This window comes from Aotus nancymaae, unplaced genomic scaffold (assembly GCF_030222135.1).
Source record: "Aotus nancymaae isolate 86718 unplaced genomic scaffold, 86718_ANA_hifiasm-v0.15.2.pri h1tg000048l, whole genome shotgun sequence".
Lineage (NCBI taxonomy): Eukaryota > Metazoa > Chordata > Mammalia > Primates > Aotidae > Aotus > Aotus nancymaae.
Genome location: NW_026988462.1, coordinates 1,144,926 through 1,166,985, shown reverse-complemented (window position 1 = coordinate 1,166,985; position 22,060 = coordinate 1,144,926). Strand labels below are relative to the sequence as shown.

Below are 22,060 nucleotides of genomic sequence, written 5' to 3'. Positions count from 1 at the left end.
TTCATAAAGCAGCCTTAAATGTAAAAAATATCTTAATGGGTGATGATTTAATCCAAAATAAAATTGAACGACCTAAGAAACTATTTTAGTTTATATTCTAGTTAAATAAAGCTAAGTTTGTTCTTGTGTTTTTTACTCAGGGAGCTAAAGTAAATATGATCCCCTCAATTTTTTAAATAATTGTGATCCCATATAGAGAAATATTCTTCAGTTATCTGAACCATTAATAAACGAATCCTCCCTGCATTTCACAGTGACTGAGGAAGAGAGGAGTCCTCTGCCACATCCATGGGATTGTGCTTGTTCCTGCCTCTTTCCAACGACTGGTTAGGATGTGACCCAAATGGAAAAGTTGGAGAAAAACTCCATGAAATTTATCTAATAGACCCTGATGTTGTTGGCCTGAAATGTATGGCACTGGCCTCTGAAATGGGAACTAATTCAATAAAAAAGAGAAAGCACTGCATTGACACTGACCCCTCCACCATCACTAGCAGAATCTCAGTTTCCTCTGCCTCCTCTGGGGTAAACGTTTGCCCTAGAACTTCTCCGGGAGCTTGAGAGCGTCTCCAAGATACAGGACTGAATTAACTTGGCCCCTAATTCAATCGCAGAAGACAGGCTATTTCAAATCAGGTTTAAATTTCTAGACTGTGCCCAACTCAGCACGAGGAGCTTATGGACCTGGCACTATTGTTTCTCCACAACGGGGAGTATTAAATCGCTAAAAAAAAGGGGGGAAGCGAGGATAATGGCAAGGCACAGAGGGCACGGTGCCCATTATATATTCAAGGGAACCAGGCCATAACTAGGGAGCCACACTTTGTAGGCAGTTTGCAATTTTTAGAGAGAAGGTCTTTGTTGTCCCAATTATATTTCTGCATACCAATAAGAGGTAATCAATCAGATAAGATAGAAGATTATTTGTAGTCATTTTTAAAAATAAATGTTTTTTAATGAGTATTTTAGACCACTCAGGATCTGTTCATCCTAATTTTCTGGCATTTGAGTGCCATACCTTGGGCTTTGCACAAGCAGAAGGAAAAGAAAGAAGGAAGGAAAAAAAAGGAAAGGAAAAGGGGGGAAGAGGGAGGGGAGGGATGGAGGAAGGAAGACATGCCTCATCTGAAGCAGGTGGTTGAAAGGTTTAAAATCCAGTGAAAGTATTGTATTATCCATACACTGGTAAGGAAGACTAAGTCTGTGCTATAAGGATTTCCTGTACTTTAAAAAACGATACAGATTTTTAATGAGTTGTAGTTTTTAAAAGTTAGTTAGCTGTAGTTTCTTTTCTATGATCATTTCCCAGAATCGCAATCCATGTCGATTGATTTTAAATCAATGCATTGGCTGTATAAATGGCCATTAACTCTAGGAATTTTTTAATAAAAAAGAAACCAAAACTAAATCTTGGAATAAAGCCTTAACAGCTGACTTAGTTATTACAGTTACTCCAGTGCTACATGCTGAGAAGACAGATTATAAATATGAAGCACTATAGGTTTCCTTCTTTTTTGCAGTCTATTGTAGAAGACAAAAATGACACCATCATACAGTTACCTAAAAGACTTGACAGGTATTGATTTAAAGCACGATATATCAAGCAGTACTGTAAAAAGGATTTCATGGTCATAAATTTTAATGTCTTCCAATTTTGCACCCTCTCAGTAACTTGTCAATAACAACTCTTCTGTATAAAATATTTGCCTGGTTCCCACATGGCATTAAAGTCCACTATACAGTTGTTGGAATATATAAGATGTGACAAAAGAGAACTTCACATATGAATGTTCATACATTTCTAAAACCTAACATGTATCTTAAAATTAGCCTCATTGCCAAAATATAGGTACAAGGGAATGGAGAGCCAGCAGTGATTTCACAGTATTTTAAGTCGTTTATGTTTGCTCCTCAAATTACAGTGCATGTACCAAGAAGTTCCCATGAAATCTGGCCTTTTACGCATTGGTGTAAATTATGTACATAAATTAAGAAATTCAGGGCTAACAATTAGTAGGAAATGACGCCCAGAACTGACATCCTTTATTAATAATATCCTAACAACTATTAGATTACTTAAATATAATCTCAATACCTACGACTGAAAAAAGCCCTCATTTGTCATCCCTCGTGTTATTCGTTCCCAGAAATTATTCCTCAGGTAATTTAAATAATCTTTATTTATATAAGTGTTTAACTTTTTATGAGTATGCTGACAGAAAAGAATGAAATAGCAATGTGAGGATGTTTTAGTTATGCCATTAGAAAGAAAATATATTATTTATCACTTAAACATGAAACACTAAAAATCTGTTTTTACAAGCATCATTCCTTTTTTCATTCAAACAGAATAATGACAAGTAATAGGAATTGATAGCAAGGATACAAAATATCAAGGGTATAATTTGTACTGTCTAAATGTTAAAATAACTATTTCAAAAGCAAAGCAAATTGATATACCAACAAATATATTTAGCAGAGTAAATGATCATTAAGTGTACAATCATTTTTAAAGAGCCAATTATGTTCATAACTTTATCATGTAACACAATATAATCTCATCATTATTATAGCATTAAATTATGTTGCATTTTATTAGTGATCCGATTGGATTCCACACTTCCCTGGTTGTTAAATTGTTTTTTTTAAATGACTACATTATTTCACAAAATCCTGTGGCTCTTATCTTTGTATGATGTTTTTATTTAAAATCTTTTGACTATAAGAAGAATCATAAATCTTTTTGGAAGGCATTTCTACAGAGATAAGATTTCTTCTGGGGTATGTAAGGTGCTCTAAAGAGAAAAATACACAATCTTGATTCTATAAGCCAAAAGGGAAAATCTGGATATATTTTTGGACAGAGAAACTTTCTGTAAGTATCTAGTTTTTAAATTTTTAAATGGAGTAATCTAGAGGCTGCAGTGTTCAAATCTGCCTTCTATTTTATCATACTGAATACAGTATTTTTATTCAAATCCAATTTTCTGTTAGGGGTTAGAAATGACACATAAACTATGTTCATCCAAAAGAACAAAATTAAATATACTATTGTAAAACTGTATTTGATAATAATATAGTTGTAATGACTGCATCTGTAAGCTTTATGAAAACCAGCAGACCACTTCTAAAAGAAATCATGGAAGGAAGTATAATCCTACAAAGAAAGCAAAAGACAACTTAGAAAATTTGAGAAAATTCTCATTTAATTTTTTTCTACTTCAACTCAAAATAATCGCTCTAATTTGCAGACGTTATCCTTTAAAGTCCCAGCCAAAGTAGTTATTCAACAAGCTGCCTAGTCAGCCCACCTGTAACTAAAAATACGAGATTATCTGCACTAAGGTGGCATTTCTATAGGATCGGAAACACAATCACTCCATTGTTGTAGTTGTTCTTATGTGGTATTCTGGAAAAGCCTGTCTCATTGCAGGTTTTGTTGTGTTTTGTTTTCTCCATAAGAAGTTTTAAATTAGTTATTTAACATACAGTCTGAGGCATTCAGGAGCCTCACCTGATAGAAACATTTTGTTTGAGCATCTGTTTGTTGTTTTGTGGTTCTGATGTTATTAATCTTCTTGTAGGTAAGCAGGTGATTCACCCTAACCAAATTGCTGTGGTCCAGGAGCAGTTTTCTCCTTCCCCTGAAAAAATTAAGTGGGCTGAAGAACTGATTGCTGCCTTTAAAGAACATCAACAATTAGGAAAGGTAAATGTTTCGTTAATGCCTCGGGTGAAAGTAGTGTTTAAAATATTGTCGGGAAGAATGAAACAAATATGTTGTGTGAATGGTTTAAGAAAACTCATTGTATTTGGGGAGAGGGGAAGGGGAGGGAAAAACATCCACCAGTGAGAAAATTGCTTAAGGTAGATTTGCCCTGCCCATGTTCCTAAATATTTCACTAACTGGCTCTCAAATCTCTCATTTTATTCTTTTCATAAAATATATTGGCAGCCTTAGAGAAAATAGAAGTCTGTTTAGTTTTTCTCTACAGACTTCTATGCAGCATTCATATGAAAATAATTTTAGATCAAAGTGAGAACAAGTTGTAATGAAATAAACACAGTTTGACCAAATGGTTCTTGTGGAGGAAAGAAATAAATTTCAAGTTATTTTAATTTGAGGGGGAAAAAGTACAGAAATCTCCTCCGGTTTAGTCATTTAAGAGTGGGAGGTTGTATATGTGTTTGTACCAATTTCTGGACCTGAGATTTGGATGGAATAGAAAGCAAATTAACACTGGAGTACGGTTGTTCCTAATTTAGTGCATCATTGAGCCTCGCGTTTCCTGCTCTGTGGGTTTCTGCTATGTAAATATTGCAGTGGTAATGCACAATCTGTCTCCACTTTGTGCCAGTAACACTTAAATTAGGTGTCGCCTGAAGGAAGATTTTATGCTAGTTGCAGCATTGTCAGTTAATTATCTTAAAGGTTATTTGCAATAATACCGTTTGCCTCTTTTTAAGAGGATAGGAGGGAAAGTTACATTTATAAATCTATTCTAGAGGTAATCTCTAAACTCAGCCTTGTGACTTCCAGAAGGAGTAAAGTTTTGATACCTACAATGCAAAATTACTTAGGGGAAAGAATATTGAAAATTTATATTAGGATTCCCCCCTGCCAAAAGAAAAAAAAATCCTGTTTTTTAGTGGGAACCTGAACCTGTGACATCCATGTGAGACATGTCCCGTGTACTTTTTACTGGCGGCAAGGACACCTGAAAATCCCAGGACTTGCCAAAGTGGGCAGCAGTATTAAATGGGTCGTGCCCTAAGGATGTCCACGTTCAACCCATGCACACATGGGCACACTCACACCAGCAGGCTTGTCTTTGCACAAACTCACACTTAATATCCAAAGGCAGAATATGTTACATTGGAAATATCCAATTTGGACTTAAACCAATTTCATGATAAACAACATTCTTCCTTCCATTTCACATCAACAGTGGCCATCAGAAAAGTAATGCCTTTCACAGAAACAATATTTTAAGTTGACCTTGTGTTTAATGTCCATTTTTGTGTCTTAACCCCAAATCAAGATTCCCATGAATAAATGTAGATATTCACCTAGAACAAAGAGTCATGGGCTCTCATTCACACGTACAAATAACTCCATCCACCCTCTTCTCTGCCCATGCACACCCACACTGAATGCTCTATACCTCTGCCACGTGCCTTGTGCTAGCTGAGGACATGCATCTCATAAACACTTCCTGGTGAAATAGGAACCTGAGGCAGCATGTCGACCATTGAAAGGAGAGAGCAGAGTTCCAGTCTAGGCCAGCAATGTGTCTGTGACCCATCCAAGCTGGGTTTCACAAGGGGTAGCATCAAAGGAGGCCACTTGGCATTGTAAGCAGATAGGGGTATAGGCGAGGTTACCCTGAATTTCAGTAAAACAGAAGTCAAACCAGAAACATGTGCTTTTCTCAGCATTTAAGTTTTTGAATGAAGAAAATGACCCTTTTCCATTGTATCTTGAAAAGCGTTATTCCCTGGGAAAATGTTCCCAAAGTTGCCTATCTTTTGATGATGGCAACTTACATGTTCAATTCTAGACTTTTTTTTTTTTTTTAAATAAGAAATACCCTCTTGTTGAAGCATAAGCTCTCACCACAGTGTGGCAGGACGGCTTTTCTTAACACAGAACCATAGAAATCAGAGCAGAGGGGAGACTAACTATTAGGTAATTTCTTCCCTGCCCCATTCATGGAGGTTTGTTTCCTACAGCAAATTCTCCTGGTGTTTTGTCCAGCAAGGTTGAAATGATTCAAGTAATGGGGCTTCCAGTAGGGACATATGGTTATTTTATCCAGTTAGCATGTTTCTTTCACTTTGCCTATAAACTGACTGGTCACAGAAATTGGATCTGCAGGTAGGTGACTCTGGATCTTGAGGGGATCTTGGGGTTTAAATAATGTGGGTTCTGTTTGTAAAGATTTCGTATAAATAGGTTGCACAATTGTATAAAGTATTGCTTCCAACAAACCTCTAGTCTGTTTTATTTCAAATGTGAATCACTGATAAAACATGAACCCTCAGATATTTTGTGCGAAGCACAGATGACTCTCTCAAAGATAGGAAACCGATGGTTTGTGTCCTAGTGTGACAGTCATAAATTTCCAAAAGACCTTTTTTCTCCCTCTGATGAAAATTTCATTCAAGTAATGCTTTTAAGTAGAAATGACCCAAGAAGGAAAAATTATGTATCTTTGCTTTTCTCTGCTTCATCCTGCTCTCATCTTAAATTCTATCCGACCCAAACACCAAAGGTATAGCTGAAGTTCCACAGGGGGTGCTGGGCCATTGGTGTTTTCTATAGTAATAATCATTACGATTATTCACAAATAAAATACTACCTTTTCTTCCTGTCCTCTCCAAATGACAAAGTTCATGGGACTACTTAGACCATGAGCAGATAAATTATTGAGGTTTCGACTGGTATCACAGAATTTTGGGGGTGTTTTAATTAAAAGTTCTAAGGAAATAAAGTTTGGTGTCCTTAGTATAACGTTGGTTGACAATCACTTTACGTTAAAACGAGTAACAATCAGCTCATATCATCTGCCCCTGTTTGGCAGGCAGTGATGCTTGTGACTGCTTTGTTTCAGGAAACTGAGAGGTATTTTCAGGCTAGAAAATTTTGCCTGGCACAATAGCCCTCAGTAATCAGAGTTAGGGCTGGAGACTGACAATGGGGACTCTAGGTTATCTTATTAAAATCTGTTGGAAAAACTTTAAACATTCCAAATAATCTGTGCTCTTATGTTAATTCCCATAAACTAAAATGGTTTTAAGTTAGCCAACATCAGCTGTGAGGCCTCCAGCCACAATATTAATCAAACTGACTTTTCTTCCATCCTTCCAGAAAAATGTATTTTGAGATACAACCTGCATGCCATTATTTTAGTTTCAAATTATTTGGTAAAATGCCTTTAGCCAGGGTAAATCCTTTCCACATGATTTGTTTTAAATTTGTAAAGGATTTTCTTAAAAGTTAATTCCATTTTTATGTCTTTTTTTAATAATAGTGGTGATTCCATTAATATTTGAAAATTCATTCAGAACTGAATTTAGTATTGCTTATTAAAGTAATATGATTTTAATAGTTCTTTTTTTATCAATAAAGAATTTTATATGCTATAAAAGTTGGATACTTGAAAACATCTCAAGCAAATAATTAGCTAATATTGATATCAAGAGAAATGATAATTTTATATAAACATATATAGCATACATGTTTATACAACATATATACATTCAAGTATGTATGCTAACGTGTATTTTCTCAAATCTATATTATGAACTTAGTGCTAAGGTTTTTATCTTTCCATATTCGTTACTTCTTAGGCAAAAATGACAGCTAAAGGAAACAGCCCGTTGCTTTTTTAAAACAATCACTAATCACAGGAAATCGTAATATAGGAGGTTACTATTTCTTTCTAAATGGAGACTCTAATAGAAAAATATGAAAGAATAGTACAGTGTATTATGTGTATACAATTGTTAAAGACACTTTGCTTGAATATCCGTATTTTGCAGTATCTGGCTACAAACGTGGCTTTGCTTCATTTTCAGTTTTCCAAACATTCTCTTATATTCATATCCTGGCTGTAAGTGCTTTGTTTGTTTGGTTTTTGGAAGGATTTCGTTTAATTTTTTCAGTGTTTTCCCATTCATTATAGCTTCACAAGTTGGCTAAAGACTAGGAAGGGGAAGTGTTCATCTTTAAATTCTAGGATCAGTGAACAATTGCAAATGTCAAAAACAAGATCACTACCTGACTAACAACTGTAAATATCACACAGAACAGTCATTCTAATTTCACTCGAGAGAAAAATAGCGCAAGTTGTTAAGTTCACATTAATAAACACATCTTCTACTGGAATATAAACTGGAAATTTCTCTCTTAATAAAGAAAGAGGTTTTTTCCTTTTGTGTGTCTCTTCATCTGGAAACTTTACAAACAGTAATAAATCCCTCCTACCAAAATATTGAAAGCCGATCATTTTCATAGGTGTCTGATTGCTGCTCGCACACCTTTCATTTCTGTTTCCAAATGCAGGGCTTTACAAAAGAAATACTGCTTGGTCCAGATGGCCTTCTAGAAGCCTCCCTGAGAGAACTCAGAAGTTTCTCTAGCCAAAAATATTGTTTCCGCTTATTCAAGTGCCAGAAATACCACTGCCACTCTTTCACGCAGATCAAATAAACCATCTAAAGATGTGGATGTTGTCTTTGTCAACCGAAAGGGTTGATTCCACTATTAGATGGCAGTGTATCCTCCCACACCCATGCAGCCCGCCACCCACAGCCTTCCCTCTGGATTTATGAGCAGGAACACAAAAATCAAGAGCTGAGTGGTTTGCAGTGAAAACGAAAGATGGAGAGACATAACTCTACTTTTGAGATTCTTAGTAATTGCACGTTTCCCTTTATTTCCCTGTTCATTTAACATTTTCCGAAAGATTGGCCATAATTTTGACTTTTAAAGTCCAGTTCTTAGAAAAGCTGAGTCTGCCAATGATGATGTTAAGATTGGATGGATTAACACCAAATCGCAAAATTTTAAACATGTAAAGCAAAGTAAAGAAATGCTACAAAGTAATGAAATCATATTATATCCTATTTCACTTTTTTTTTTTTTTAGTGGCAAATGGCTGGTTTGGTATTAGAGGATAAGAGTGTTTTTAATGAGCCAGGCTCAGTGACTCATACCTGTAATCCCTGCACTTTGGGAGGCCAAGGCAGGCAGATCACGAGGTCAGGAGTTTGAAACCAGCCTGGCCAACATAGTAAAAACCCATCTCTACTAAAAATATTAAAAATTAGTTGGGCATGGTGGTGGGCACCTGTAATCCCAGCTACTTGAGAGGCTGAGGCAGGAGAATCACTTGAACCCGGGAGGCGGAGGTTACAGTGAACGGAGATCACGCCACTGCACTCTAGTACGGGTGACAGTGCAAGACTCTTGTCTCAAAAAAAAGAAAAGGATTTTTAATGTAGGTTAAATCAAATAATGTTTTAAATTGTTTGCTTTGCCCTTAATTTATAACACATTCTTAAGGATATTTTAATCAAAATATTCTTTATCCAGGTTTATATTTGACAGGGTTTTATTTGCTCAATTTTGATTTTAAAGATGTAATTATTATAGCTGGATGACATCTCAGAAATCTAGTCAGATGCCTTCAGTTTATGACTTAATGCACTGAAACCCAGCAAGGCTTCAGAAGCTGCCCAGTGTCACCGCCAAGGTGGAGAGAGGGCTGCAAGCAGAATTCAGGGCTTAGTTTGTAAGTAAAGATATGAAATATAGCATAAATGTGGCTTCAGTTGAATTACAACGAATACCCACACTTAAAACCAAAACGAGTTAGAGCCTTAAAAGCACTCAGTCACAGTCAAAGTGTGGATTTGGGTAGTTCCAATGAATGTCTTTCTTTTCTTGAGCATAAGCAGAAACCAATGAGGAAAGAGAGAAACCAGGGTTTCTACGTGCCTTCCCGAGTTCCCAGCTGCTGTTCCCCACACGCCTTCCTGCTCAGTGCTGCCCTGCCCTGGAAAGCCTTCTAGGCTCTGTTCACCACAAACTCCACTTCATATTATTAGTTATCAGTTGTTCAGTCTCCCAACATAGATCGGAAACTCCCAGAGCAAGCCTGGGGAGCCTTTGGCAGAGAGGCCATATCTACTCCAGAGCCCAGTGCCATCTCAAGGACATCAAAGGACAGGTCGGAGAATCAATCACACTCTTAGTTACAACTGTGCTCGCACACACCCCATGGCGTTCGGTGCCTATGATAGCGAGATCCAGGTGATGGCCAGGAGAGGAGCATTTTGTTCCTTGGACACCTTTCCCTCTCCTTCCTCTTGCTGTATTTCTCTAAGGATGGATGGGGCTGTGTGTGTGTCTTTCTGTTCCGCCCTCATGTTCCTTGCCCTGAATTATCCGTTTCCTCTTTTTCTTCACATCTTTTTCCTTCTCAGCACATCGTCTCCACGCCCCCCGCCATCCCTTGCCTTCTTTCCTTTAGCTGATTAATAGAGACTTTGAGAGCATTCTTTTAATTGTTTTGGTTGTATTTATTATTTTTGTCATTCTTTTTATATTGAAGTTTATTAAAAATAGAAAGCAACCATTTCTATAATTCTTTTTCTTCCAGTTTAGGTCAGTGGGCCTCAAAAAAAAAAGTAAGGCAATTTCTTAGCACTACCCTAGGGAATAAAGAATTCTCTCTCCGGTAGCACGCACCTCCCTGCAGCGTCTTGGGCAGAAAGAAGTACACAAAACACATTTAGTGAACAATATTTAGCTAACTGGTTTCCAAATTCCTGACAATGCTAAAAAAATTATTAGCTGTACTTTTAACAGTATATATGACATACTTAGGCTGCCTTCTAGAAAAATCGAAAATGTTTTCATCAATTATTTCATCAATTGTTATTCCTCAATTGTACTTTGAAAAATGTATCAGTATTTTAGTAAATCTTTCAAAGTCTCTTCCAGTTAATGTTAGCTCATTAAATCTGTTTTTCAAAGAGAGAATTAGCCTACAGTGTATGAAATAGAGGAAGTTTAGCATTACTGGTCTTAGCTACAAACTGCTGTAAATGACATTCATTATCTGCTTTTCTCAAAGGCAATAGGAGCTTAAATTTGATGTCAAAGATTTTTAAATAAAGATACTTAAACATTTGGCCTGTTACACATTTCTGTTGGTTTGAAAAACAATTTATAATCTTTAGACTAAAGATTTCTGGTTTCAAAAAGAAATCTGAGGTGGAGGTGATAGTTACAGAACTCTACAGAATTACTAAAAAATCAATGATTATACACTTACAATGGGTGAATTTTATGGTATGCAAATCATACCTCAATAAAGCCACTTTAAAAACTGAGAAAATTAAGCACAAAACCTAATTTGACGGCAAATGTGTTAACTCCTTTAGATTTTGATATGCTTATAAATCCAATTGTTTTCAGCTCAATCTGAAGCTTTCTACATAGCATACTTGGCTTTATTTTTCCAGATTTCCTTATGAAAAAAGATATTGAAAACGAAGACTTGCCTATTCTTGCCTGATTATTCTGCCTGAATATTTTTAAAGCGAAATCTTGCCATCTACATTTTTAGGCTCTGAGGAAAGTTTTAAAAATAGAAGGCGGCCGGGTGCGGTGGCTCATGCCTGTAATCCCAGCACTTTGGGAGTCCAAGGCAGGCGGATCACGAGGTCAGGAGCTCGAGACCAGCCTGGCTAACATGGTGAAACCCTGTCTCTACTAAAAATAAAAAAAGTAGCCAGGTGTGGTGGTGCACACCTGTAATCCCTGCTACTTAGGAGGCTGAGGCAGGAGGATAGCTTGAACCTAAGAGACAGAGGTTGCAGTGAGCCAAGATCGCACCATTGTACTCCAGCCTGGGCAACAGGGCAGAATCTGTCTCAAAAAAAAAAAAAGGCAACCTTGGTCTCTCCGATCAGTTTTTAAAGTAAGCATGATGGCTCTGGTCTACAGAGACCCAGACCTGGGCAAGTAGATGATTTGGTGATGGTCACATATTCAGATAATTAGCCCACACATTCACCTCAGTTCTCCTCCCTACTGTTCAGCCATCTCGACCTTCCCTGCCTTGCTCCTGTCAAATTCATCTTCCAAGCCTTCTACTGCTTCTTCTTTCCCCACTTCGACTTCCTGGAGCTCTTGGTAAAGTCCCGAATTAGTCTTACCAAGTAAAACACACAAATCCTTCTATTTTCTAATCCCATGTTTCCATTTGTTTAACTAAAGCTAAATAATTTCATCCTCCCTTTGTAAAAAGAAAAATGTTAATGCTATCCATTCATTTTACATCCACTCAATTTCCCCATTCCAAGAAATGTCCCCCATTTTACACAAACGTGTCTAGCCATCATCTTTGCTACACCTCTTCCTTTTCTGGCCCATCATCTGCTGAAGAACTGGGTCTTGGGCTTCAGTACCTCCTCAGTATAAGCCAGCGTCCGATCTTCAGACCAGCTCCATTTGATCAGCGTCTGTCCTCTGCTGATATTCTAAGTTTTTAAATTTTTCTAAATTTATTTGTTTTCCTACTGAGATTCTGCCAAATATATAGCATCCCTGAGTCTAGTTTCTTAAAGAGGCAATTAGATCTATAATTTAGAAGCGTTTAGAGGGGACAGGAAGCTTCAGGCATGAGGCTGTTTCTATCCATTATATTTTCAAAAACACTGATGTCTCTCAGACTCTTGCAGGTCTTGAAACTACTCTGAAATCATAAAACCTACTTAGAATTCAAAGAGTTTGCTTCTCACTGGGCCTTACTCGGATAAGCAGAATTAAATAATCTCTGGCCAGCAATAACAGTAGCAATACTAGTAGTAATGGGGTAGCAGTAACCATGCTGGCAGTGGTCATGGGAGTGGTACTAATAACCAGAGGAGAGGTCATCACACTGCTAACAGTAGCGATGGCCATCATGACAGTGTGTGGCCACAGTAGTGACAGTGCTGGTAGCATATCTGCTCCCGTTTACTGACAGCCTGTTAGGTAACAGGTCATTGCATATATATATATGTATATATATATATATATTTTTTTTTTTTGAGACAGAGTCTTGCTCTGTTGCTTAGGCTGGAGTATGGTGGCAGGATCTCAGCTCACTGCTATCTCCACTTCCTAGGTTCAAGCAAGTCTCACACCTCAGACTCCTGAGTAGCTGGGATTACAGGCATGCACCACCATGCCCAGCTAATTGTTGTATCTTTGGTAGAGACAGGGTTTCACCATGTTGTCCAGGCTGGTCTTGAACTCCTGACCTCAAGTGATTCTCCCACCTCGGCCTCCCAAAGTGCTGGGATTATAGGCATGAGCCACTGCACCTGGCCCTTGCATATATTATTTATGTAATCCTCACCACAGCCCTATGGGGGTGGTATTATCCCCATTTTCCAGATGAAGAAATCGAAGCTGGGAATGGTAGCTTTGTTCATTGTGAGTCACACAGCTAGGAAAAGGCGTTCCTGGATCCAAAGTCAGGTGTAACGGAGCCGGAAGTCCATATCCCTGATCTCTGCATGAAGCTGCTTCTAAGGGAACCCCAGAAAGGCCAGATCTTTTCTCTCCCAGGGATCTTTGTTCTCCTTCATTCCAGCCGCAGGCTACTGAGAGCCACCACAGGCTGTGCCCATCCTGGAAAGTGTCCTATTTCTGCATGGAGCAGATGATTCCCCGCGCTCACTCAGACTGTCACTGACCTGGCAGGTGGAGCCACCCTGGGAATACAGGAGGCCTCCCTTCTGTGCCCCTCCTGGTCCTGCCCTGCCCTCTGAGTGAAAACCAGAGAGCTACAGGGGAAGGGATGGGAGCGATAAAGGGGAGCTTCTCCAGGCTTCTGCACCTTGCAGAGTTTGGAAAACAGATCCGCTAACTGTCCAGGGTGCAGAATCCCCCCAAACTCAGCACCCTCTCTGAGACTATGCCTTCCGGGGCCTTCCCCAGCTCAACATGCTGCTCCTGCCTGACATTTCACTGTGCTGCCCAGTCAGGTGCATAATCAACACCACCCATCCCACCCCAAACCCGATATTCCCACTGTTACATTCTTAGGAATTATTTAGAGGGCTTAGGCCATGGAACATCGTCCATCTGAATTCCATGATAGAGGTAATCATAGATTAGCAAAATGTGAATTGGTGTCCGTGTTGAATGACTTCAGTTGAACTTTCAGAACTTTCATATAGAGATACATTAGCATCTATAAATTATCTGACAACAGGAACGAATGGCTGCTGAATTTTAATTCAAAATATTATTAAAATACTGATCAAATTATCACTACAATTTAAAGTGTTAAAAAGAAGAAAAACACGTTCTAGACTTTCTAAGTCTTCAGTCATATTCTTTTACTATCTTCCTGACAGTTGTTTATTTATTTAATTATTGAGACAGTGTCTTATTTTGTTGCTGGAGTGCAGTGGTGCGATCATGGCTCACTTCAGCCTCGACCTCCTGGGCTCAAGTGATCCTTCTACCTCAGCCTCCTGAGTAGCTGGGACCACAGGTGCGTGCCACCACACCCAGCTAATATTTTTTATTTTTTGAAAAGACAGGGTCTCACTATATTGCCGAAGCTGGTCTCGAACTCCTGAGCTCATTCCTCTCGTCTTGGCCTCCCAAAGTGATTACAAGCATGAGCCACTGTGCCCAGCCTTCATGACAATTTTTAAAGATGTTTATCCATAAAACAAAGGGTTACTGATATTCAGATGTGTATACAAGGGCCAAATGTCACCACCTTTAATTCTCCCTAACAAATGCTTCAGGTGTTTTTAAGACTTAAAATGTCAGTCATATATTGTATTATTGAATTCTAGTATTTCTGGCATTTAATACATTATACTAAGAGCTTTCAAATGGAAGCCCAGGATGAAAAATGTTGTATTTTACTTGTTAAAATTGCAGTTTCACATATTTCCTTATCTGCACATTATCTATAGTATTTTTTAGCTTCATCTTAAGTAATATTTCTGAAATCATTTACATATGCTATTTTTATAAATTACATTAAATACAATTTAAAATACATAGTATATACAAAATAAATACGTAACCAAATTCGAATTTTCTCTATAATCATCCCAAATTCCAGTGACAGCCATATTTTGGGTCATAATGAATAATAACAAGAATTTGAACTTTGGGGTGAAAAGCCTTAGATTCTAGCCTTGTCATCTTAAGTTCCTTTGTAAGGTTAACTAGTACTGAACCTCATTGTTTGCATCTGTAAAACTAAAATAATCATGCCTCTGTACTATAGGTGAGAAAATGTCTTTGAAAATATTTTGGGCCAGTGCAGTGGCTCACACCTGTAATCCCAGCACTCTGGGAGGCCACAGCAGCAGAGCACTTGAGGTCAGGAGATCAAGACCAACCTGGACAACATGGCGAAACCCCATCTCTACTAAAAATACAAAAAGTTAGCTAGACTTGGTGGGGCATGCCTGTAGTCCCAGCTAGTGGGGAGGCTGAGGTGGGAGGACTACCTGAACTCGGGGAGTCAAAGCTGCAGTGAGCTGTGATCATGTCCCTGCTCTCCAGCCTGGGAGACAGGAGTGAGACTCTTGTCTCAAAATATATATATATATTTTGTAATAGTATAAAGTACTATCAAATGTAACCTCTTTTTTGGTTAATGGTCTTCCTAATGGCATTACCCTCCTCCATTATTCATCTTGGAAACTAATATTCCAGGGCTTATTGAAGGTATAGTTAACTAGAGTGAGGCTACAGTTGCCAAGACAATCTTCCTATTTCCTCCTCAAGGAAACCGACATCCTTTCCCCATGTTCAGCCCCTCCCCTGGTGCCCGGAAAGCCAGTGCCAGACCGTCCATCCATGCTGTCCCACTCGGAGGTAGGGCTCGGCCAGCCCAGCCCAGCTCTCGGCTTCCCCATCGTTGGATCCTCGGACCACCTCTGGACAGAGGAAAAACACCCAGAGTGAAGGAAAGGAAACAGGTGGTTCAGCTTCCTCTGCTTGAGGTCCAGGAAGGAGCAAATCTGGGCCCATCAGTGCATGTAGCAAGAACAGAGGAACCCCACTGGCTTTCAGTCCAGTTTCATCTAATAGAGACTAAGTAATTATGTGCTTTGTTACAAGAAAAGTCAAGTAGCTAATAAATAGCAGAACCAATATTTTAAAATGTCATCTTTCTTCCAGATTGCTTTAATTTAGGCTGAGTAGGCTGCATGTCCTCAGGCCCTAGAAGACAGCTTTTGAGCCATAGACAGAACCACAGAAAGATCCAGTGTCTTCTACCATACCCCTTAGTGTTGTGTGTCTGTTAAGTCACTGGTGACCAGAGACATAAGGCTCCTGCAAAACAGAGAAAGCCAACGCCACACACTTCTCTATGTCCAGCTTCCAGTCCCCACACCCCTCTTCTGACATCCTCCTGGCATCCCTGACCTTCTAAAGCTGACTTTCAGAGTACCTGTTTCTTGAAGCCCTTCCCTGGCCAAACCAGTGCCATTGTGATGGCTCCTTTCCTCTGCAGCTCCTTGTCCCTTAAGCACCACAAATGTCATAAACTCACTTGCCCTTTAACTGTTAAGTCACTTGCGCAAGTTAACTTGACCCCAGCCCAACATGACAATTTTTTTTTCATGACAATGTCTCACTCCGTCACCTAGGCTGGAGTGCAGTGGTGCAATCACAGCTCACTGCAGCCTTCACCAAGCTCAAGCAATCTTCCTGACTTAGCCCAGGAGTGCTGGGATTACACTACCACACTGGCCCCAACACTACCAGTTTTGAGGTCAGCCATGGTGTCCTACCAGAGGCTCAGCAAGTGCTGGCCAACTGACCAGTGAGTATTACCAGACCAGGGGCACAGACAGACACATGCATATAAAGGGGAGGAGAAGGGTGAGCTCGGAGCTGGAAAGCTTTGTGGAGACCTGGGGTGATTCTGTCTTCTCCTATCACTCTCCCCTTGGTCACCCAGCTCGTGCCACAGAAAGAGCCATCATGTGCCCTGGTCTCTCTTCCTTCCCTCCTCTCCTCCTGTCCCTTTCCCCTGCTTAGCTGCTCCTCACCATTTACATGTCAGTTTAAACATCCTGTCCCACAGGAGGTCCCACCTGATCAGCTTAGGTCCCCTGTCAATTGCTCTTCAGCTCCCCTGTGCCTCGCTTTTTGAGCATTCATACTCATCAAAAGTAACAGTCGTTTCTATCATTGTCTGTTTAATGTCTTCCCCCCATTAGAATGGAAGCCCTGTGAGGTCAGGGACCACATCTGCCTTGTTCCCTGCTGCCATAAGTCCCTGGGCCTGCGGTACGCCAGGCACACAGTAGGCTCTGCATCCATGTCAGATGGTGAGGAAGCCAATAGGCACGGGTGTGAGCCAGGCCTTCTTGCATAGCTTGATGAGGTGGGAGGCAGAGCCCCATGTCCCTGAGACCACCTGGGATGAAACCTCACTGCACATGTCCAGGTGACTTAAGGACCCAGCAGGTATGTGTGATAGCAAAGCTTTGCCCAGGCAACTACAGTCCCTTCGTCAGGTCCCAAATTAAAGAAAAAGAATGGCCCAAATCACCAACTATCACACCTGTGTCTCTCTATCCAGGCAGGTTGGTACTGCTGCTCTTGGCTTTGTTTGCATTCAGCCTTTTCTATCATCACCAGGTCAGTGGTCACATAGCATCTCCCGTGTACCCGGCAGGTACTGGCTGCTGGGCCCTTGGATTCAAAGGCACGCGAGGCCTGGCGCCTGCCCACAGGGGCCTCACAGCGTTATGAGAAAGATGGCAACGTAAACAAATAATCTCGCTAGATGGGAACGCAGCCTATACCGGAGCTGTACAGGAAAAGGGTAGAGAGTGATTTGCTCTACCAAGGAGGCCTCAAAACACTTCACAGGGGTGACAGCTTGACAGCTGGAAGCATCAAGAGGAGTTTGCTAGACAGGGAAAGGGCCTTCAGAGAGAACAGGGCGTGCGGCAGTGCCGTAGGGCGGAGAGTGTGTCAGGGGACAGGCCTCGGGGCTGGCAGGAGATGAGGCTGAGGGGGCATGGTCCTGTCATGGGCAGGCTTGGGTCTCCACTGAGATACTGCACTTAATTCTGTGAGTCCAAAAAAAACCATGGCAGGGTTAAAGCAAATGGATCATTCCATCAGATCTGTTTTAGAAAGGTAACAGCACGATCCCAACTAGCAAAGTGCCACCCCCTATAAACATCCCGGCACCATGTCCCTGAGAGCTCTGGGAGCCAGCTTTGGAGCCAGGAAGCCTCACTAAGCTTTGGGTACCTGGCACCCAAATGGACATCCTTAAAATGAATGTCACAAAAAAAATCGAGAGGGAACCAAGGGCACACAAGGCCCTTTTCAAGGACTCTTGAAGTGGGAGAAGTTGAAAAACAGGAAAGAAGAATGAAACAGTGCCCATGAGAGTGGCTCTGGGAGCATCATCTTCCCCTTTTTTGAGCAGTTTCAGGGAGCTGTTGACTTCGGAGGTAAGGAAGAGCCGTAACCCGGGAGGCCACAGCCGGACTGAGAGATGCAGCACGTGGAAGGCACAGCCAGGATCTCAAGGAGAATTCTGATCATGGCCAACACTGGCTGGAAGTTTAGGAATTCCCTGGGAACTGCCGCAAGGCCAATCATTCGTTCATTGAGCAAAAAGACTTAGCACCAGATAGGAAAAGGGTGATACCCCAAAAAAGGGTTCTAACAGCTGTATCCAAACACTAGCGTGAATTCTCACAGAGAACTCTCTCGGGGAGCCACAGCAACACCGTCATCGGAATGTGCCAGAAGGCACCCCCTCCGTCTCCACAGAAGTTACTTGGAAACAAGCGAGTGGGGAAAGACTTAGATAAATTTGTGGTTTCTAGAAAATTACTCTTTTAGGACTGTGGAGAAAAAAATTTCATACTAAGTACCAGAAATGCAAAATATGTGACTGTTTCGCATAGATGTGATCACTCTTGTCACCATTGCCGTTATCACTACTTTCACCGTCAAATTTTAAGTCAGATTCTCTTCATGAAGAACTTCAGGGTCTGGTAAAGTTAATGGCATGCCAGTGTTTACCTTATCAATGGGCAACGGCCGAGATGTCAGAAAAGCTACAGTCCAATGGCGACTGTTTCCTTCCTGTGCAGAAGACACGTGTGCTATGGTAACACTAGTCTTCACCTCCAGGAGTTTGAAATCATAGACACGTGCACATTAAGATGTGCAAAGCAACTGACCAGTGATTTATCACAACAACACCATAGGTAACTGTCAATAAAAGCCCATTGTGTCCGGAGCTCCACAGCGATGCGGGGGGGATGCCTGGCATTGCTCTAGGTACCCAGTGTCATATCTGTGTGAGCAGTGCAGTCCCGCAAAGATGGCCCTGATTGGGAAGAAGTGCAGCTGTTAGGCCCTCAGCTCGTCCCTGCGCTTCCCACCCTGTCCTTTCCCCCGATTCTTGTTGCGTCAGGTAGCACCTGCTTCTTCCTTCCCTATCCCCTCCGACGAATGGTGAGCTCCCAGAGGACAGGGCCAAGTCTCATCCTCTCACTGTCCCAAGCGACTCACCAGGGCCTGGCATAAAGGAGCTGCTTGGTCCATACTTAACAGATGAATGGATAAGTGGTGACTAACCTAAGAAAATCCTGCCATTTGGCATCTCGGGGATGCCTTACAAGAGAAAGGAATCGTTTACAAAAGGCTGCAAGAGGGCTCTTCACTTTACAGACCTGCATATCCAAGCCAGCCTGACCATTTCTACCTGGAGAGCTAAAACACGGAAGTTCTCAAACATGAACCTATGCTAGACTTACCAGAGGAGTCCCATTCAACCTCCAGGCTTTCTGCACAAACCATGTAGGACTGGGCCCAGGAATCTGCATTTTAACAAGCCCCCCCGCCCCCGACCCATTGTTCTGATTCAGGGAGTCACAGAACACACTCAGAGAACCCTTTTCAATCACCCTAAGAGCACAGACTTGGCATCAGATAGAGTCAGCTTTATCCCTGTAACTACAGGGCCAAGTTGCACATATTTCTTAAGCTCCTTGTGCCTCAGTTATTAAAAGGGGATGGGTACAAACTCATAGAGAAAGAAAGTAGAATGCTGGTGGGCAAAGTGGCTCATGCCTTGTAATCCAGCACTCTGGGAGGCCAAGGCAGGAGGATCACTTGAGCCTAGGAGTCTGAGAGCAGCTTGGGCAGCATAGGGAGACCTTGTCTCTACAAATAATAATTTTAAAAAAGTTAGCTGGGCCTGGTGGTGCACACCTATGGTCCAAGGCACTCTGGAGACTGAGGCAGGAGGATGGCCTGAGCCGGGGAGGTGGAGGCTACATAAGCCACGATGGCGCCTCTGCACTCCAGCCTGGGTGACAGAGTGAGACCCAAGGATTCAACTTTCAGCATCCTTGCCAAAAGTAGAATGTGGTTGTCAGGGGATATAGAAGTGGGGGATTGTCTAATAGATACTGAGTTTCAGGGATTTTTTGTTCTTTTTTTTTTTTTTTTGGATAGAGTCTTGCGCTCTGTCACCTAGGCTGGAGTACAGTGGCATGATCTTGGCTCACTGCAACCTCTGCTTCCTGGGTTCAAGCAATTCTCATGCGTCAGCCTCCTGAGTAGCTGGGATTACAGGCATGCACCACCACACCCAGCTAATTTTTGTATTTTTAGTAGAGACGGGGTTTCAACCATGTTGGCCAGACTGGTCTCGAACTCCTGACCTCAGGTGATCCACCTGCCTTGGCCTCCAAAGTGCTGGGATTACAGGCATGAGCCACCATGGTCGGCCTCCAGAGTTTCAGTTTTGCAAGAAGGAAAAGCTCTGGAGATCTGTAGCACAATGTACATAGAGTTAACACTACTGAACACTTAAAAATGCCTAAGAGGGTGAATTGTATGTTATATGTTTTTGCCACAACTAAAAAGAGAAAGTTTTACTGGGGATGCATAATGGTATCTACTTCAAGGTGTTGTTACGAGCATTACATGAAATAATGCATGTAAAGTCCCAGGCAACAGACCCAGACTAGGAACTGCTCAAAAATTATAGCTATTATTATTACAGGAACAAAGGGGTTAAAAAATTTAACTATGCGGCCTGGCACAGTGGTTCATGCCTGTAATCCCAGCACTTTGGGAGGCCAAGGAGGGCGGATTACCTGAGGTCAGGAGTTTGAGACCAGCCTGGCCAACATGGTGAAACCCTGTCTCTACTAAAAATACCAAAAAAAATTAGCCAAACACAGTGGCACACACCTGTAGTCCCAGCTATTTGGGAGGCTGAGGCAGGAGAATCACTTGAACCTGGGAAGGGGAGGTTGCAGTGAGCCAAGATCACGCCACTGCATTCCAGACTGGGCAACAGAGCAAGACTCTTGTCTTAAAAAAAAAAAAAAAAGGCCAGGCATGGTGGCTCACTCCTGTAATCCCAGCATTTTAGGAGGCCAGGGCAGGTGGATCATGAGGTCAGGAGATCAAGATCATCCTGGCTAAGACAGTAAAATTCCGTCTCTATTAAAAATACAAAAAATTAGCTGGGCATGGTGGCGTGCGCCGGTAGTCCCAGCTACTCTGGAGGCTAAGGCAGGAGAATCGCTTCAACCCGGGAGGCAGAGGTGGTAGTGAGCCGAGGTCGTGCCACTGCACTCCAGCCTGCGTGACAGAGTGAGACTCTGTCTCAAAAAAAAATGATAATAATTTACTATTTAAAGGCATTTTAAATGAAATTATAGTCTGAAACTTTAAGCTGATAGAAGTTCTTTGTGCTTTTTGAAACACTGTGACAGTTTTTGAGGAGAGCATTGGGCTATGAAACTTAAACTTATCATAATTATTAAGGCCAACTGCAGTGGCTCACGCTGTAATCCCAGTACAAGGGAGGTGGATCACTTGAGGTCAGGAGTTCGAAACCAGCCTGGCCAACATGGTGAAACTCTGTTTCTACTAGAAATACAAAAAGTGGCCGGGTGTGGTGGCAGGCGCCTGTAATCCCAGCTACTTGGGAGGCTGAGGCAGGAGATTTGCTTGAACGTGGGAGGCGGAGGTTGCAGTGAGCCGAGATCGCACCACTGCACTCTAGCCCGTGCAACAGAATGAGAGTCAGTCTCAAAAAATATATAAATAAATATAATCATTAAAGAAGATTTCAAACGCTCCCCGAAAATCCAAGTAGCTTTTTGATGAACTGCATTTTTCCAAATCCTGACCAATAGACTATTTTCATCTCACCTATAGATACATATGTTAAAAAATACCACCCATATCATTGCAGAGAAGCAGGAAACAGAACAAAAATGCTACGTTTTGTCTTGCACCTTAAGCTTCATTAAAGAAAATCAAGCAAAATCTGCCACCATAGAAGAAATGATCTCCTGGTCTTGAAAAACTACATGAAGTGTTTTAATTTTTGATGTGCATGTGGAACCCAAAGCAGATTCGGGAGCATGGTCAGACTCAAGGACTCCGTTGGGATTCTCTGCGCACAGTTTTGATTTTGTGTGCATCTATGCTGATTTCATCTCC

General features: G+C 41.2%; 1 protein-coding gene and 1 long non-coding RNA gene across 4 annotated transcripts in view; one reads left to right on the top strand and one right to left on the bottom strand.

The window, feature by feature from the left end:
* The window catches only part of LOC135268957 (uncharacterized), a 100,067-nt gene that overhangs the window by 6,047 nt on the left and 71,960 nt on the right, over positions 1-22,060 (bottom strand). The gene's annotated exons all lie outside the window — the stretch shown is intronic.
* Positions 1-22,060, top strand: part of CLYBL (citramalyl-CoA lyase) — a 277,851-nt gene that overhangs the window by 252,471 nt on the left and 3,320 nt on the right. For 2 of the 3 annotated variants that reach the window (XM_012440962.2, XM_064362176.1), the window contains exon 7: positions 3,585-3,709. In XM_012440962.2, coding sequence (XP_012296385.1) covers positions 3,585-3,709 — 125 coding nt within the window. Of the gene's footprint in view, positions 1-254; positions 964-3,584; positions 3,710-22,060 lie in introns of those variants that run through there. The other variant, XM_064362177.1, reaches the window with a different exon arrangement.